This window comes from Nelusetta ayraudi, unplaced genomic scaffold (assembly GCF_046127955.1).
Source record: "Nelusetta ayraudi isolate G7.1 ecotype Tasmania unplaced genomic scaffold, CSIRO-AGI_Nayr_v1 ptg000058l, whole genome shotgun sequence".
Taxonomy (NCBI): Eukaryota; Metazoa; Chordata; class Actinopteri; order Tetraodontiformes; family Monacanthidae; genus Nelusetta; species Nelusetta ayraudi.
This window is the reverse complement of record NW_027466108.1, coordinates 361819-380884: the sequence shown is the minus strand read 5'-3', so window position 1 is coordinate 380884 and position 19066 is coordinate 361819. Positions and strand designations below refer to the sequence as shown.

Here is a 19066-nt window from a genome sequence, read left to right as displayed (position 1 = left end):
TGTGCTGTGATTCCTGTAATCGGACATTTTGGTTAGGAGTTGACAAAAACTTCATGCAGAATCTGCTGAGGAGTCATCATTGGTTCAGAAGCACTAAGATATGAGAAAAAAATGAAGGTTGAAGCTTGGCAAGATGCGCGATGTCATCATATCAAATGCAATACAGATCAAAATCTTAAAAAAAACCAAAAAAACAAGGTAGTCATGAAGTGGTTGCTGAGGGCAGAACAAACACCAGGCTTGGGTTTCACTTCTTGCTACGAGGTCCCATTGTGCCACCCAGGATACATTATTATTTTTACTAGAAAATATTGGTAGACTGAACTCTGCTTAATATGACAGAAAGAAAGAAAAAAAGAGAAAAGCCAACTTCTCAAATTACAAGAATTTGGCATTCTCTCTGAATTGTTGTTCAGACACATGATGATACACAACAACAAAAATGCCTTTTACAAGACTCAAAACTTAAAATGGACATATAGTCATTACAGCAACAAAGTTAACCAGACTAAACATTTGGATGTCTTCTCTTCGAGCTTTTCCAAATTAAGAGGGGTTTTTAATTACCGTCTTCTGATGTTTTCAGATTTCAGCGCCCCGTGGTGTATACTAGACAGTCATGGAAAGTGGATGCACCATTCTCACAGAGCAAATGAAAAACATTAGCAACCAGATAATGGCTATTAGTGAGCAGAAGCAATTCCCATGATCTCTTTTTACGCTCAGTTGATCTGCAATGAACACAGTGTTTAAACTAGTCTTGCGCAATAAAAAGACGTAAACAAACATGGCTTCTTCTTAAAAATGTGACATTCTTAAGTAGAAATGACTTTCAAAATGAATTAATTTTGATGCTCAATAAAGACACAGCTGACATAGCAGTCCAATTCACGCAGCATTCCAAAAACGATTTAACTAAAGGCAATGTTTTCTTGTTCTATTCTGCTTTTGACCACTCAACACTTCAGTGTGTCTTTCTCTGAGGATTTAATGTGACTAATTCCAATCCTTTGATGTCCATATGGTGCACCTGGCCTGCAAGGATAAACGTGATCAAACAGGGAGGTACACGCACAACATTTAGACTTGAAACTGTTAAACTACCCTGTAAAAATGCTTTTTTTTTCTTTAGGTATTGTGGCTTATTAATGTTTCTTATTGTGCAAAATGCCAACAAGATTTTTTTCTTTTTTTTTTTTATGATTCTAAACATGCAGTTACTGAAATGTATACATTGCTAAATATGTGAATCTTGACTGAACAAGAAGAAATTCATTCACTCATTCATGTTCTATACCCGCTTATTCCTATTCAGGGTCACGGGGGTCTGGGATAATGATTAGCAAGTTATACGGATATAATTCTTTTCGATTGACAGTGTTGCCCCCTTGTAGCGGTGTAATTTAACCAAACCAATCAAATCAACGTTAAATGAACTGAAGACGTCACAACTGACTAACATTCAACATACATCTAAAATAAGAAACACCTGTCTTTTCTTTTCATCTACTATTTGAAAGAGGAGCGTTTTGAGGTAAGACAATGGTTATATTTTTGCTAGCTTTGCATTGCATTACGCCGTTAGCTAATGCAACGCCGCTAACTTTAACGAAAAATTATTATTTGGGGTCCATATTTTGATTACCGAAAACGAGGATACTTCGCCCGTCAATTGGAGATTGAAATGATGCTCGAGGTTTATTCATTTCGGAATATTCGGTATATTTAAAGTTTTCATTCTCAGAAAAACTATGAAAACCAGGATATTTTCATCATTGTATTAGCAAAACAAAATCGCCGATGACAGGACCTGAAAACAGAGCATTTCATGGGGAAACAAGTCGTTACCCTAAATTATAGTGCATAACTTTCTGGCATGTACAATATTTTAATTTAACCGGCCAACCATCTTTTCTTAAGTCCTGACATAGTAAGTCGACTTGCTTGGGGAAATAGTATAAGAAAAGTATGCATAACCCCTCCCTTTCTATTATTGGCATAACGGACTAACTGCTTCCACTACCACTACTACGTACGGTGTCTTCCACAGTACACCGCTTTTGTTTGAGGCAGTGAGAAGTAGCGCCACAAGGCAAGCAGCAACAACCGGAAGTGTCATGTTTTACTGTCAAAATAATTTATGTCTACGCCGTAAATATTATAGATTGACAAGCAAAAATAAATAAATGGACAAATAAGTTATATTCGACGTTTAACGTTCCATTTTTTTTCTGTTTAACGTGTGTCTAACTCTGTAATGTTTGTGAACACTGCATGCTAATTTGTATCGTCTGTTTGTTTGTTGTATGTGTTTGTCCTGTCGTATGTGTATTTATGTGATACATTCATGTATGTAATAAATGCATACATATGGAGCTAACATGAATGCAAGCAAAATTCTATGCTGCATTAGAGTTAAAGTGAATATGTATATGTTTATATTTTTGTTTATGTAAATATATGTATATATATATAATTTCTTTCTTAAATGTTAAATATGGATAGGAGTTCTAGTAATTTTAACCAAGATTTTCTGTGGGTAACAGTCTCTGTAGATCAATGATTAGATTAATTCACTCAGCTCTGTCTGTTTCAGTTGCTTATTAATCACAAATTCTGGTGTGGATTGTGTGAGCAAAATGCAATTGATTTACACTGTCTTGTGATTTTGGTACACAAATCTTACCATATACTGACATTAAATGTCTCTGCAGCAAAATGTATCCTTCCCATTGTAGTCACTGTGGTTAATAGAAAGATGCAGCATTACCATCAACTCACAGGTGCATGGAGACAAGTTTTTTCTTAATATTTCCTCTCAAAACATCATGCATGTACAGTTCCTACATAGTTCTGTTATGAATATGGCCACATATTCTAATATCGCTGTCCACTGATTTGGTGCTTGCCTTTGACTGGTTACTTACTGGCAAGTAGATTAGCAAAGTAGTAAGGACCTTATTCTGAAAGGGGAAACCGGAACTAGACTCGCGATTCTTACATTTATTCCGCTTTGGCAGCTGTTCCCACTGAGCGTCTGTAGTAGGAGGAGGGAACGGTAATAATGGGAGGAGGGAGCCAAGCGTGTATCAACAGCGGAGCCACGACAAAACGTGCAGCGAGTCGCCAGTCTGGAGAAACTTGCGCCTGTTAGACTATGAAAGCGCCCCGCATCGACAAGGAACTAGTTTAACATCTTAATGAAGACATTTCAACACTCTCGCACGTGAGGAAATACAGTTTAGACAAGTTTGCGCACGCAGTGATGAGCCAAAGCGAGGGAAGTTTAAATGGACTTTAAACGGGCTGGTGTTGGACTTCTATAACAGCATGGATTTTCATAAAGCCGTGAAGTAACGGGGTTTCCTTTCTCTTTTTTTTTTTGGTCTAGAGGGATACCATGGATAACAAAGATTGTTTTGTTTTGGTTTTTTGATCCGGCTAACAACGAAAATGTGACCACCTGCGTATCCCGCCGCCTCTTCTTTTCTATTTTCTTTTAAATCCGGTTTTGCGTCAAGCTTCCATCTGAAGGGAAAGGAATGATCGGTTCCATGTGGCCCGCACGGAGACTCTTAAAGCAGCTCATCAATGGATTGAAAGATTAGACTGCTGAGCTTCAAGTGAAAAAGTGCCTCAAGCAAAGGTAAGAAGCGGTCCGCGACTGCAGCATCCCCAACCCCCTCAGTCGAACCCACGCAGCCACCGCACACAGCGCTCCCGCAAAAAGAGCCGCACGGCTGCGATTCACCGCAGTCTCGCGCCTTTGTTTTTGTTTACTGCCTCGCGTGCACCACCTGCCCCCAGACTGGCACCGCTATTTACGAAATCTCACAGGTTCCGCGCGCGCTCCACTGTAGCACGAGTAGCCCAGGGGCCACCTGATTAGAATACTGGGAATAATAATCAGTCAAAGCAGTGGCTGACTCGTTAATAATTCAGGAAGAATTTCCTGTGTCCCCTCCTCTCAGCCAGTTAAGGCAGACAAAAGATGCACCTGTCCTGTTTTGCAGGAGCTCCGTGAGAAGGAGCATCACACTTCACTGTACGGCTGAAAGGGGGGCAAAAGAGCTTCGAGCCGACTGGCTGCTCAAATGGACCGGACAGGGTTTTGAGGGGAATCTACTGAAAACATGAGCATGCTGCCCTGCTTTGTTTTGAAAATTGAGGTGCACAGAGGCTCACAGCACTGTAAAGTCCATAATCCCTTGTTATGGGCCATATGACTGTCGCGACAGTGTTTATTTTTCATAATTCCAAGCTTCCCAACCCCCCTTATTCATGTGCTTGTTCAGAAATACTTTTGCTTCAACTAGAACTTTGTATAAAAAGTGGGCTCCTGGTCCTGTCTTTTTTTTTTTTTTTTTTTTTCAATGATTGCCTTTCATTATTCTCAGACGGACAGCGTTGCTTGACAAGCACTTTAGCATTTTGTCTTTTTTTTTTTTTTTTTAGTTTTTTCTTTAGTACAGTGAAACCGTTCTGCCAGTGAGACAAATAAAAATGTTATTTCTTGATGGACACTTGAGTGCTGCTGCCCATTCTATATTTTTGACAGTTTTTTCCTGGGCCTTGCACCTCCAGTTTTTTGTGAATTTTGGAGAGTGCTCGTTTTTCCTACCTTCTTTACATTTATCTTGACATGATATTTCACATGTGGATAGCGCAGCTCGGAACTGTGAGACCAGCTTTGTCCCTTAGGTGAATTGTCATGGCGTAGGAAAGTGATTCCTACACCAGAAACAAATTATTCATGAGCTGAAAGTGCTTTCTTCAAATTTCTCTTATTAGTGGTTAAGGTAGTCTGTTGAGACTATGTGCTGCTTGCTGTTGGTAGGTTGGTCGGTAAAATAATGTTGGAAAACATTAATAAAGTGAGATGAGAGACAAATGCTGTTTAGCAAGTTTAGCATCCATGCATCGTAAACCATTGTTTGCCTGACATCTTGTTAATGGAAAAGGGACTTTACATCGGGCCACTAAACAGTCAGGACTGAAAAGACTTTTTAGGGTTTGTTTAGTTTCTTGGGTTACAGCCCTCATTGATCTCCACCCTTAAAAATAGACCAGATGCCGTGTTGCAGCTTGGGAATCAACTCGAGAGATGGTCTCCGCTGGCCTTTGACCGCAGTTCGCCTCACGGTCAGATCTTGGAAAGTAGCTTTATGTTTCAGGAAAGATTCAAGAGGGCAGCAAGGGACAAAGACTTACAGGTCTGCTTTGTGCTGACTTCAATAATGACACCATCCAGTCCTGTGAGACCAGCATGTCATGTCCTGGGGCAAAAAAAACCCCAAAACATATATACATGATATCAATCTCCTAATGCATGGAAGTTTCACCACCTCGACTGCTGTAACATGACATGTGCAGAAATGGTAGTAATATATGAGCAATATTGTGGTCAATAGTGGTGTAGCCTGTAGCACTGTGTGTTAGGTTATCATCACCATGTTAATCCATATACACTAGGCTTTCCCCATCACGAGAACATTGGCTCACTCCCGTGCCCAGGGTGCCCATCTCATTTCCCTTACTCACGGCAAATGTCAATACAGATACTGAACTGGGTTGCCATGTCAGGCGCAACATCTATGAATCGATTGCAGCTTGTGGAGCTGGTTCAACCAGTCAAGGTTAGATTGAGGGTTCACAACATAGTCCTTTACGTGGCTTGTGCACGTAAGAATGGAAAAGGGAAACCAAAAGTCGGTTAGATTAGGGACAAATGCAATTTAACAACTAGTCAAGCTGCAGTTTTGTTTTGTTAGTTGTTGTTACCAATTTGTCTGATTAGTATTAAAGTGGCCCTGCCTGCAAATCTTCAATCTTTCCCTTTTTTAAGTTAATTCTTAAGTACAGACTCTAAATGGACACAATTGTGTTTATAATCAAATTTCTCACTGCCAATAAATAATGAAATTCTCATATCTTGCAATTACCATAGCTGTCAAAGCACCTAACATCAATTTATTTTAGAGTTCCATTGCATTGCTTTTGTCTGTGAGTTTCAATATGGCACGGTCCTGTTCACGTGTGAAAGTTTCTACTCCGCTAACACTCCCGCAGGCTGCTTTATCACCGTTGCTCCAGCCTGTGTCAAGATTAACAAGGATTACCAAGAAAGTAAGGCAGCTTCTTATCAGGCTTGTATCTGTCACTAACATCACTGATGCCTCTGTTTAGGTACTTAGGTGTAACACACAAACACACACACAAACACACACGGATGTGCTGAAAGGTTGTTGTTGTTGTTGTTGTTTTTTAATAAGTGTTTTTTTTATATATATATATATATATATATATATATATATATATATATATATATATATATATATATATATATATATATATATATATATATGAAAAGTCCATGTTTTAACTGATGTCTGGAATTGAATATTTTCAGATATTTCCCTAAGAGTGTTACATACGTAAATACAAGTCCTAATTGGTCAAACACATTTAGGTGTAAATGTCATAATTTGACAGGCTCACTGTGAGATCCATAAAACATGGATATAGGAATAATTTCATTTTAGAATAAGCAGGTGCTGATAATTGTGGCAGCTGGGTTAGCATGTCTGTATTTATTATTAATGGTTAATCTTGCCTCTCTACTGAAGACATGCATATATGTAATGTTTAAAAGAGAAAAAATGTTCAAAAGAGAGACCTCTCTGAGCTGAGCCGCTATTTAAAGAAGCACGAGATGCAGAAAGCAATAAAACAATTTTGTCTGGCAACGTGAGAAGTGGATTAGAGGGTGTCATCACATCTGGAAGGAACTATTGCAGTCAATAGAGTTGTGTGTGGACAACTGATCTGCAAATGATGTTTAAATATTTAATTGTACATTTGCAGTACACGTCTTCCATAACTTTACAATAAAAGGTATATATATCAGGTCATGCACATGATACTGTCTGCCATAAAATAACTATAATTACTCATTCTGCAGGTTTAAAAATGAAAAAAAGTCAGCATGGGCTGAAAAAAGGTCACCTGGACCTCAAATATTCCCTGACTGAGGAATGAGAAACTGCAGTGATTATTTCTGCATTAGTACAGTTATCAGTCCAACCAGCTTGCCAACACTTTTTCACCTTCTCTCCAGACTCACCATAGTTATGGATTGTTGAGCCTAAGAACTTTGAAATTTAGCATTCTGTAACCTAATTTAGCAGCGATTGATAACGGCCAGGCGAGCAGTTTGTCCCTTTTATTCCTCGCCAATTTTATGTCTACTGTAATTAAACTATTAACACTTGGAGCAGAAGGGCGGGATTAGTTAGGGTGTTACAAATGTACCGTCCAGAAGGCTAAGTCAAGACTAGATCGAAATCGATTTGTGTCAGCGAAATCCATTCAGCGTTGTCCAAACGAGTTGCGGGGCTAAATGTCCGCTGCTGAAGCTGCCATTGAGCTTGATTTGTTGGTTTTTTTTCGTCGTGATAATTTACCCAATTTTTACATTTGAAAATTGTACCCCATTAACCTCATTTCTAAAGTGACCATTGGTAATGCTGTCCACTCCCCTCAGATGACCCCCTTGAGACCATTAATCCTAGAGTAAAACCTCCTTTCTTTCAACACGCATGGAAGGGGCTCCTCTTCACTGATGTGCAAGAAATTTCTTGCAAGCATGCGAGTTGTGCGGTTCTCTTGCTGGAGTGTTTTCCATGTGACCAGGGTTTACCTTAAACAACTGGCCTCTTTCCAAAGCCGACACCCCCTTGCTCTGCTCTGCTCTGCTGCCTGAGGAAATAACCTGGTTGTCTCCTCCATCAACTCCTGCACCTGCGGATAAAGCCCCCCTCTGTAATATACGGGCTAGATGTCTATCCCCCTTAAGCCAGACATACAGCACATTCTAGTGTGGAAGCACAGCGTAGCTGGCAGGAGCACAGACAACATTTGTTATTGTCTTGAGGTTGTCAAAGGCGACTCAACGTCTTGAAGTCGCCTAGAATTTACCCTATGATTGGCTCTCCCCATTACTTTTGCAGCCGTGTTGTTAAAATGATTGTTGAGGTGACTGCCAGGATGACGCAGTCGGCTGCAATCATGTTGTTTTGTTTGACTGATGGAGGCGACACACAAATGACTCTGCTAAAAAAAAAAAAAAAAGAAAAAGACTTGTTTCTTTCATTTTCCAAAGCCATTACGGGAGTCTTGTTCAGCCCCAACACCCTACTGAGCGAATAATGCTTGCTCACCAGGAGTAATCCTTTTCTCATTACCAACATTGCTTTTACTGTAAAGCCAAAAGCAAGTGTATTCGTCCTGCTCGTCCGCTGTGCTTGTGTGACATTGGTTTTGACTATAAACTTGTCCTGAAAGAGGTGCTAATCAAAAGTTATTACAGTGCTTCAAGGACGCCTACTCATCTCTACTGCGGTCAGATTCAAGGAGATACAATTTATCTCTCTGCTGCTCTATTCTGGGCTGTTTATTTACTCAAGTTCAAACTCGAGTGTTGTGATAGCAAATGTTCCCCATTTCTTTCAGCAGAAGATGTGCGAGAGCGTCCGAACCTCGTATCCGACACCTACCTCCTTTCTAAAAATAACCTCCTTGTATTGCTCTAATGATCTTCTACATAATAAGCTGGTATTAGCAGTATGAATGGAGTGTCTTAAAGGGAGGGGGCGAGCTCTGCCATTATATTTGGAGGGCACCAACTTAAACTTGTGCCTACAATCCAATTTGAGCAGGAGGGCCTCCCGAGTTGTCGCAGCTGTTCACTCAGACAGCGAAGTAGGCCTCGCAATTTGTGGAAGTGGAGTCTTGTTTGCAGGACTCGTTATTAGCCGGTGAATGGTGCCTGTCTGCTAGCGTCGGTTGTTGGTATATTTAATTATCATGTGAACTGCACTTGTTTTTGTCAGCTCCTTGACTGTCTGAGGATGGTTTCATTCTGCAAAGTGTTTCCAAGTGGTGTTATTTTTGCCGTTTGTGCTCTCTAAACAGCATTGGCAACATGGCAGCCATCCACAGCAGGCAAGTCGTCAGAATCCAGGTTGGACCCAGAAGCTCCGGTCCCAACACCGTGATTATCTAACCACTGGTTATGTTGTTAGTAGGAGGTTCTTTACTTACTGTGCTAGTGGAAATTATGTCGTCTGTCCACTGAGTGATTGCTGTTTAGCATCTTTCCAACTACAACTATTCCCCTTGTACCTTGTTCCCTCTGTGTTCCCTCTGTGAGTGACCGAGAAGTACAAGGGTTCCTCCTGTTTTACTTCGACAGCAGGGAACAAGCTTCCTTTGTGGTACCTTTAATTTTTTTCTGTGCAAATGAAGCCTGATTGCAGCATCAGTGGCAAAGGAATGAAAGTGAGCTTTAGTAGGAACCAAACACCCAACACAAAAACGGTGTTTAGTCTGTCTGCCATTCTCAGTTGTAGGTGTTGAAATTCACAGCGAAGGTTGACTGATGGCAACAACTATCGTTACTAACGTTATCGCTGCTGTTTTATGAAATACAGCCGTTTTGGAAGCAAAGGGAGTGAGTGTTTGTTAAATTAGTGATGGCAAAACAGCAGTAGTGCAGTTAATGTCTGATTGATATTTTCATTTATTTTAATCGGCGTGAGTATCTGTTAACCACCATTATATCAGTTATTGGTGCATCTGTTTATCACACACAGTGGCGTTTACTTCTCTTGTCACTACTACGTGTATTGGCAGGTTGTGTAATTAAAGTGCGAAGACCAACATCAGTCCATTCGTTGCTGTTAATTCCCTTTTTTTAAGCACTGCCAAGAGGATAACTTCTGGCACTGGTGTCCCACAACTTTTAACATTGCTCATGCCACCTGTCAACAGCTGTTGGCCTCTTGAGCGTTAGACAAGACCTTCTAATGGCACCGTACCAATCACAGGCATGGGGTTAATCTGCACATATACTCAGAGCCCTGCACAGGTCTTTCTGATGACGGCGAGAAAACGTGCACGCACATATTGGCCTGCGCTCAGGACACATCCTCTAAGCGATCCCGTGCCATGCTGTTTGCTTGCAGCACTTGTTGGACGAGCTGATTGCTTATTTGCCTTTACTCCAAGCACAGTGTAGACATGCTGTTTTCCAGAGGATTTAAGTGTTTTCAAAGAATACAGTTATACATTAACCACAGAGCATCTGGAATGTTGTGTCTTTGCTGGATTAAAGAGTGATGTTAACTTGAGGGATTACATTTTGTCTGAGAGGGGATGTGAGGGATGCCCCTTCTCCCTGCAAACACAGTGGCTTTCTGTGGACGAGTGAACGGAATGTGCGGTGGTCTTCTCTTGCAGGTTGGGAGATGTGTGAGGAAGTGTGACGGACGGCCATGGGACTGGAGAGACGGTGGCTTCAGGCTGTCACCACTGCTCTGGCCATCTGTCTGCTAAGTAAGTATGCTAATGCAAATATGGATCCTTTGCATATATTATACAATGCATCTGCATAATTTCTCTCACCTAAAAAGGTATCACACAGTTATTCCACATTTCTGGATTGTGCTATACAGAACTGTTCATTTGTAACTGTTTTAACTAATGGTGTGACAACATATTCTAACTTGACACTAATGACCCAAGAATGTATATTATTCTCGGTTAAATTGTCAAATATAGTGGCAAAAAAAGGAAAAAGTTATGTAACGCTGAAATTCACTTCATATGTGCATATGTGCATTTGTGCATATGTGCTTTCCTCATGATAGCCAGAGATTAACAGCTCAAAATCTGCTTTGTTTGGTCAATGACGCTGTCATGATGATACCGCTGGTGACACTATGTCACTGTGTTTCTAGGCACTTTGATCACAGTATGTAGCAACAGTACGGAGCAATTGAATTTCCTTAGTTATGAGCGGATTAATATCACTAATATTAACATCATTATATAGTACCTGCCAAATAAAGAGATCAAATAAGAGTTTGAGAGTAGTTTTATCAGATTAGATGAACATATTAAAGTGGAATAAATACTCCTATTAAAGGTTTTAAAGGTCTTAATTATAGTATTTGAATCAATACGATTGTATTGCCTGTTTCAGCATTGGTTATTCTTGGAATTTTTTTGTTTGTATGTAGTATGATTGTTTCTACAGTTGAATATTGTTTCTACTGTATTTTCACATTCCTGTTGAATTATTTGAAATAAATTATAATAATTAGTAAGAAAACAATATTATATTTTACACAATATTTACTTTGGTTGTCAGGTCATACATAAGGCTGTGAAACTGTGTTGCCGTTGCAGTCTGCTTTATAGTTTAATTTTCCAGCACCAAAGTTATTTATGAGTTCCAGCACATATAATTGGCCTGCCATTTGTTGACATTAACCAAAAGTTCATTGTTTACAAAAGTCATCTGGACTTGCAATGTGCCACTGCGTCTGCTGTAGCATTTCAAAGCACTCGGCATATGTTGCCAGCAGTGCTTGCATACAAATGCAGTGACACCATGATAAATCTGGCACAGCTCACATTAGGGAAAGTAAAGGGGAGGGGGTTACAGCGTAGACACAAGTGGACCAAAGGGAATGAGGCCAAAATCCAACTTAAATAATATCTGTGGGTGAGGATTTGGATCAATCTGGGATTTACACTACCCCCAACATAGGCACGCTTCCCTGTGCCAGCCTGTGTTTTTGCAAAAAGGGGGGGGGGGGGGGGACGGTGGGATTGATTGTGCTGGTCCGCACACCATGTGTGTACCCCAGGGGGTGGCGGGAGGTCGCGCAGAGGGTCCTGCTGGCCTGCATCAGAGTATCACCACCCCACCCGTCCCCCCTCCTCTCTGAGATTAAAGTAATCGGCGGGCCAGATGAGTTAGCAGAGCAAATACTGGCACCCAGTCGTGCGCGCACCCATGTGAGCACATGTCACTGCCGTGCAGGCTAGAGTTAGAGAGAGGGAAGAGCCCTCCAGGTGTCACTAATGGGATTGCTGTGTGTTTGCAGGCTTTGCGGCAATACGATCTTGTCACCAAATGGCACACGATTGTTTTACGTGCCCACCGATTACACAGCTTTCAGCAGGGAACACTCAGGGAATGCCGCAGTCACTGGCCAACCCAGTTGGTCACACGCCTTCATGGATCAGTTGTGGGCTTTCAGGCTGTTTCCCAACAACTTTGTATAGATTTTCACCCTTTCAGCACTTTGTACAGTCCTAAATAATCTGCCATAATTCTACAAGAATTATGGCTTAGCAAAACAAACAATTTTCAAGAATAAATAAGCAATGGAACAGTAATTCTAGAGAAGTTCATTTTGACCTTCTGGTTGCCATATTTCTGAAAGTTAAAGGGGCAGATCGCAAGATTTACTTGTTCTTCTTCTGATTATTATTATTTATTTTTTTTTACCAGTTTCTACCTTTCGTGGCTGTGTCTGTGTGTCAACATATCCTCATGTCCTCACAGGTGTGTGTCAAGGTGAGGCGTCATTGGCCCGCGCCAGAGTGGGGGGCTCTACAGAGCTCAGCTGCAATCTCAACCCCCCATCCACTGAAGGAACGAGCCCAAATCTCTTCCCCCTTCATGTGGTGGAGTGGGTGCGCCTTGGCTACAATGTCCCCGTCCTCATCAAATTTGGAGTGTACGCTCCGCGGGTTCACCCAAACTACAAGGGTAAGTTCCGATGTGTTTAACCACGCACTTCTTTTGCAACTTAACTTAAGGCGCAAATCCATTTCCTGGAATTGATTGATTTTATTTATTTATTTTATTTATGCATTGACTCTGGGGCCAACAACAGGGATATTTCTCTGGTAAAAAGCAGAATCTGAGTAAAGTGGTCTCCTTTTTATCTTGAGTCACATGCAGTTGTCCTCTGTGAGCGACTGCTGTCACCAGGCGGCTAAATTGCCATGTACAAAGCCTTTCGAGGGAACAATACGCCAGATACAGTAGGTGATCCATCCCCAACGATCAACCCCGCAATTACTGCTGTTGTTCAGCCTGTGCGTTTCAAGGCTGCCTTTGCAGAGCACAGGGAAGGGGAAGGGCGAGACTGGCTGTGTTTTAATGGAGGCGCAGTTTGAGGGGGGTGGGGCGGCTGTGCAAGAAGACGGGGGGAGGAGGCGGCGGGTGCACCAGCAACGCCGTGCATGGGGGGATTAGGAGTGTAGGTGGGGGCCTGGTGGTTGGATGACAGTGTTTTATTAGTATGCTGAGGGGTGACCCAGTAAGAGGAGATTGTTGTCCTGGAAGGAGGATGGATAGAGCACCGGGAATAATAGGAGTTTTCTTGCTGAAACCCTATAATCCCGTCATTGTCTCCCGGGAGGACAAAAGACAAAGAGGGGTATCACGACCTCCCCTTGCTCTGCTGAAGCCAAAGGGACCACCAGAACCCCAAAAATCCCATACTGTCCCAACTAGGTCAGTTATACAGCGGAGCTCACCAACAACCCTTGATCATCCATCATCTTTTAACCCAGGCAGAGAAATGAGAACCTGTGATTCAGAATAACATTTGTGGTGTCGTGACAACACTGAAAAACCACATTTGAGGCTCGTAGGAGCCAGACTCCGAAAACCACGCTGGAGCCGCCAGGCAATTGGGCTACATGTGTTTTTGCGTGTTGACCCCTTTGCGGTCAGCGAACTGTCTTTGTTTTGGGGCAGTCGTCTGATGCACGAGCATCCATAATGAAGTAAACAACATAGCGGATTGTGCGAGGGCCGCTCGGGGTGTCCCAATATTTTGTGTTTGCTCTCCTCTTGTGCGGGCGTTTGCCCCCTGTCTGCCTCAGATCCTCATATCTCTCCGCCCACTGGAAGCAGATGGCGGCATGTGAAGCGTGTCACTGCTGTGGGTCTAATGTATTCTTACCCTCAAATTAAAAATGTTGGGGATTTCAGATTTAACCACTAGGCAGCCAGAGAGGCCACCATTTCCTCATCTTTGTCCTGGCTTGTCTGAGATCAGCAACCGGAGGGCAGGGATGAGACCTTAGCTGTTGCTCGGAACTGGGCGTGGCCGCGCTGCATAATGGCTTGTCGTGAAATAGAATCGTTTCCCACCTTTGTTGTCGTTAATTCAGCGAGGTGCCAACACACACAGCTCGTCTGATTAGGCTAAAATGAAACATAAAACGCTGTCTGTCCTGGCCGGCTGTGTTGTCTCACGCTCGCAGCGGCGGTTATCCATTTATAGAAACAGGGCCGAGCGTATCAAAGCGGGAGATATCTTGGGTGACTATTTCAGTCTTCCATTAAACATTCATTTTTGATAGACTATCAGGTGTATTTGAGATTGCACTTTGTGTTTGGAGAGTGTCGCGGCCGCACGGCAGAATTCTCCCATCAGCTCCCCCAGACACCAGTGTGTCTGGGTCTCAGAGTGCCTCTCTTGTCCGCTCTGAGTAAATCAAAGCCGTATTAGTACCCTGCATCCCATCTAGCGCTCACACCGAGCCTGCCCCGGAGAGACGGACATTAGTCAGCCGGCAACCCAAGAGGAAGCAGCCAGATAAACCCCCCCCAGCCCCCGACTGACATGCTGCTGTAGTCAGTTCGGGTTTGATTTGTTAACACAATATGCTCTCGTCCTGCCGTGTCAGGGTGGTTTACCGTCACAGAGCGAGATCAAATGTCTCCTGCACGCTGAAGTAAATCAGCGGCGACTGCGAGCAGGAGAATCCGACCTGAGGTTAAAACGACAATGGGCAACCCCCCGATCTCAGCAGGCCTCCATCATGCTCCCACTGTGACCCCCTGAACACCAGAGCAGTCGAGGTCTGCATTTGTCACACACACATAGATGTTGTACACTCTCACGGCTAATACCCTCACCAAGTGTGATCCCCGCAACCTTTGTTATCGTGGAGTTAAAGTGAATATTTAACAATTCGCCTTTTGCAAACACGGCTCTGTTTGACAATGGCCAAAGCAGTGAAACGGCCGGCTTAGCAGTGAAACTGATCACCTTTTTTGTGTAACCGACCAGTTTTTCTGCCCTTACCGGTGCGGGCTGGTGTGTGGCAAACAATGACACAACGAAAGAATGGCTCCACTCAGGAATTTCATGTTTGCACGATTACCTCACGTTTCTGATGTGTGACCGAACACTGGACAGTTTTTTTTTGACTTGAGGAGCATGAGGTCACAGACAGTGCTGCTCTGAGCTTTAACTCACCTCCATTCTACGGAATACATGCACACACTGCCTCAGAAATAATATTGTGCAGGCAGGAATCATTGGTAAAGCCAAACAACTGTGCATGGGTACATGCAATAATTGGGAAGAAACAAGAATCTTGGAAACAATTTGCATTAACAGAGATTTCCAACATGCTGATTGCTTCCGTTTTCAGACAGAATATGCTACTGTGCTTGCCACAAAATATATGCCACAAAATTGATCCTCTTACTTTTGAGATGAAGGTTGCTCTCACAGAATGTATTGCACTGCACTGAAATGCCAGTCTCAGTGGTTGTGCAGACCGGATGTCACATACGTCTCCCACAACGTGAACAACAATAGCTGACAGCTGACATTATCTGTGTCCCCCCAGCACTGAGCGTTGTTGGACCAATGAGCTGTAAATCAAACTGAGCTTCCGAAAATGTGTCTAGAACTGACCCTGGTACAGTTGACACTCATCAGTGAGGAGGTGAGCCTCCCCGCTTTGCAGAAAAAGACCTTCTCGTCTTTGTCTTGCAAAGGATTAGTCTACTTTGTTCATGACCTGTCAAAACAAGCCATTGTTTTCTGATTATTCTTGATGCAAACCTTCTGCATCAAAAACCTGTGGTTTTGATGCTATTAGGCATCTGCACTACACATGACCTTATATGTGAAAATATTGGTCAAGTGTGCTTTTTTTCAACTTCTGAGTATTTTCAGAATTCCACCAAGTTTAAAAATGATGGGCAATATTTTCAGTGCTTGCTCGCTAAACAAGGTAGATTTTACTATTTCAGAAATGATTAACATCTCTGTTATCTCTTCTCTGTGCAAAAAAACAAACCTGAACTTCCAAGCTGAACTTGTTTGAATTTGGTCCAAACTTTAAAAAATGCTAAACGGTCATGTGTTAAGGTCCAATGGCCCCTCTGGCAGAGTGACTGCCGTAGTGATTTTTGGCACGCGAGTTTTGTGTGCTGGCCGGGTTAAAAGAGCCGGACAGCGTTAGAAGGCCACAGTTAACTGTAATCTATCTCACGACAAAGAGCTATTCATAAGAGGGTTAAACTGATTAGGGAGACGGGAGGATTGAAGAGAGAAATTTGGGGGAGTGGGAGGGGTGAGCTGTCAGAGTCAGGGGGCCGGCACCAGACTTATGATTGTATTCAAATCAAAACACATCCCACAATGCACCTCTCCTCGACTCTCTTATGCACATACGGATGGACAAAGAAAAGCAGCGCTGATGCTTCTGCAAACAGAATAATCTGTCTTCCTCCGTAGCCGCCCCCTGCTATTGTAGCACATGTAATTCACTATACCCCATGTATTGCTAAGTAGCACTGGGAACCCACAGGACTAAAAATCACATGTCGGTTCTGTCCCCGTGGAACAATAAAGCCTTTTTCCTGGAGCTTTAGTCAGCACAAGACTAAGTACAATATGAATATGAAAAAAGAGGAGGTGCTGTAAATCTCGAGCGTGACCCTCCCACCCCCCAAATGAAAAAAATGGACGACGAGCATCAGAATCAGAATCAGAATCAGAATCAGCTTTATTGACCAAGTTTGTGCATGCCAAATAAGGAATTTGACTCCGGTTTTTCTCTATCCTACTACTTAGGTTAAAAAAACAAACAAACTACAGAATAAGTAAAAGTAAGGGTAAACAAGTAAACGATGTGCAACTGGAAGTATAGATAAACTATAAACTATGAACAGTGTGCAACTCGGTGGAGGAGTAAATAAGGATCTATATACAAGTCTACATAGTATATATAAATAAAATATATGTATATATATATATATATGTATATGCAAGCATTTGTTAAATGTGCACAAATACCTAAAAAAAACAAAAAACCTAAATATAAAATATATACAAGTCTGTCTAAATATACCTAAATAAAAAATATATATATTTACAAGTCTACTTCAGCAGTCAAACAGGATCAGACCACTGAACCTGCCACCCGCTGGGCGAGAAACTAAAAGCGGGTGCACCACTGAAGTTCACACCACACCCCGCTGGATTAGCATTTCCATTTTCTACCCTTGGCTGCACTGCAGCTTGACCTGTTAGAAACAAGGCCTCATTTCAGGGCGGATGGGGGGGCTGTCATGTGATAGCGACGGGAGGGAAATTGTTGAGGAGGAGAAGACAGAGGCGGAGGTGGTGGAGGAGGAGGAGGAGGAGGAGGGCAGATGCAAGGAAGAAGCCGCGGCGGCTATTGTTTCAGCCTTTCTCCTCGCCTGCCTCATAGAGTCTAATGATGTTTGTCCCACGAGGAGGACTTGTGGACACTTCGCTAATATAGAACTAGGGAAGAGAGGGGGGAGTGATAAATGTGTCTGCCGGGGAGTTACGGGCCACGGAGGGCGGAGAGGTCAACCGCTCATTGGTTGTCAGTGGATTATCAAGGCACACAACTGGAGTAACCTCGCCATAACCTCTCGTTCAGTCCCGACATGAAAAACTGCGTCCGCTCGGCTCAAGTGGTTGATCATCTCTCGCCCCTCGTCCACCTCCCCACCACCACCACCACCACCGCCGCCACCCATAGCGCATTTGCATTTTCCTCATTGGAAGCCTTCATTGAGAACATTTTTGGAGTGGAGCACCTGCCGAGTGCCATTTCAGATTTCACTTGAAGGCCCAAAGATGCAACATTCACATTTGAATAAAGCGACATTTGTCACACAGCGTCAGCCCCCTTTGTCCTCCGGCCTGAAAGCAAAACAGTCCATTCTTCTCCGCCTCTCATTCATTTTCTCCTTGCTCTTCCTTCTCTGCCCCTCCACTGCTTTTTTTCAAACCTAAACCTGTCCCCCCCCCCCCCTTCCATTGGTAATTCTTCAAATATCTGACAGTGGAAGCCCACCCCTCTCCCCACGGTGGACCCTCCCCAGCCAATGTTCGGCCCCCTCAGTGTTTCTACAGCAACTGAATTCAAATCTAAACCTACAGCCCGGGCATTTCTCACCCTCTCATCTCTATGGTAACCTGAGGGAATGAGGAGTGGGGGGCTGCCGTCTCTTTGTAGTGACGGACAAGCCGGAGGCAACAGGAAAGGGTTAAGTGTTGGACAGGGAAACCAGAGTTTCCCCTGTGAAGACCCAAAGGGGGCAGGGCTCTCGCCACATTTTGAAAATCAACATGTATACACGCCCACGTGCTCGTGTTCCCACATGGTACCGCTGAAGGGTTTACGTTCACTATATTGCAAGAGGTGCTGGGAAAAAAAATTTAGAACCCTCGTTTGCGGACGTTAAATTAAAATGATGTCTGGCAAGGCTAAGAGAGCGGCAACAATAGAAAAACCAGAATAAATAAGCAGCTCCCCCTCCGTCTGCATAGGAAGTTGGACCGGCCAGGTAAACAGTGACAGTGCAAACAGTGCAGTGGAACCAGCGTTGCACAATGGATCGGATCTGACAATGATTAAAAGAAAGAGAAGATGCCGTGTCGGGCAAGGAAGCTCAAATTATTCTTTTACAGTTTATATCAATTACCCCCACTAATAAAGTCGTGTTTGACAAGGATGGGGCCGATGCAGGGTGTCCGGGTTTGGCAGCTTGGTTCCTGTTAACCTGGACTAGCCTGCAGTCCCAACGACACAGAGGAACAGCTTACGTCGTTATTCTCCTCGGTGTTTCTGCACAAGCTTGCAGCGGCCCTAAGAGAGAAGTTTGGCTGAGCTGCTGTGATCTTTAAATATCCCCGTAATATTTAGCCACATGGGGATTAGGTGTATGTCAAAGAGGTTTTGTGTGATTCTGCACGTGAAAGAGTTTTCCCCCCCGCCTCCCGAGCCCACAGCCCTGTGTCCCACTGGGAACCGTTCCATCGGAAACGGGCCGCTCCGGGAGGATCCCTCGTAGAGACATAAAAGCAGAAACTGCCTGGAGTCATCCCCATACCTGTTATCATCCAGACTG

General features: G+C 43.2%; 1 protein-coding gene across 5 annotated transcripts in view; it reads left to right on the top strand.

Annotated features, from left to right (window-relative positions):
* The first annotated feature begins 1391 nt into the window (after nucleotides 1-1391).
* Nucleotides 1392-19066, top strand: part of igsf9b (immunoglobulin superfamily, member 9b) — a 30608-nt gene continuing 12933 nt past the window's right edge. For 3 of the 5 annotated variants that reach the window (XM_076038973.1, XM_076038970.1, XM_076038974.1), the window contains exons 1-3: nucleotides 3069-3646; nucleotides 10300-10395; nucleotides 12419-12625. In XM_076038973.1, coding sequence (XP_075895088.1) covers nucleotides 10335-10395; nucleotides 12419-12625 — 268 coding nt within the window. In that variant the 5' untranslated portion in view covers nucleotides 3069-3646; nucleotides 10300-10334. Of the gene's footprint in view, nucleotides 1535-3068; nucleotides 3647-6069; nucleotides 6127-10299; nucleotides 10396-12418; nucleotides 12626-19066 lie in introns of those variants that run through there. The other 2 variants (XM_076038971.1, XM_076038972.1) reach the window with 2 other exon arrangements.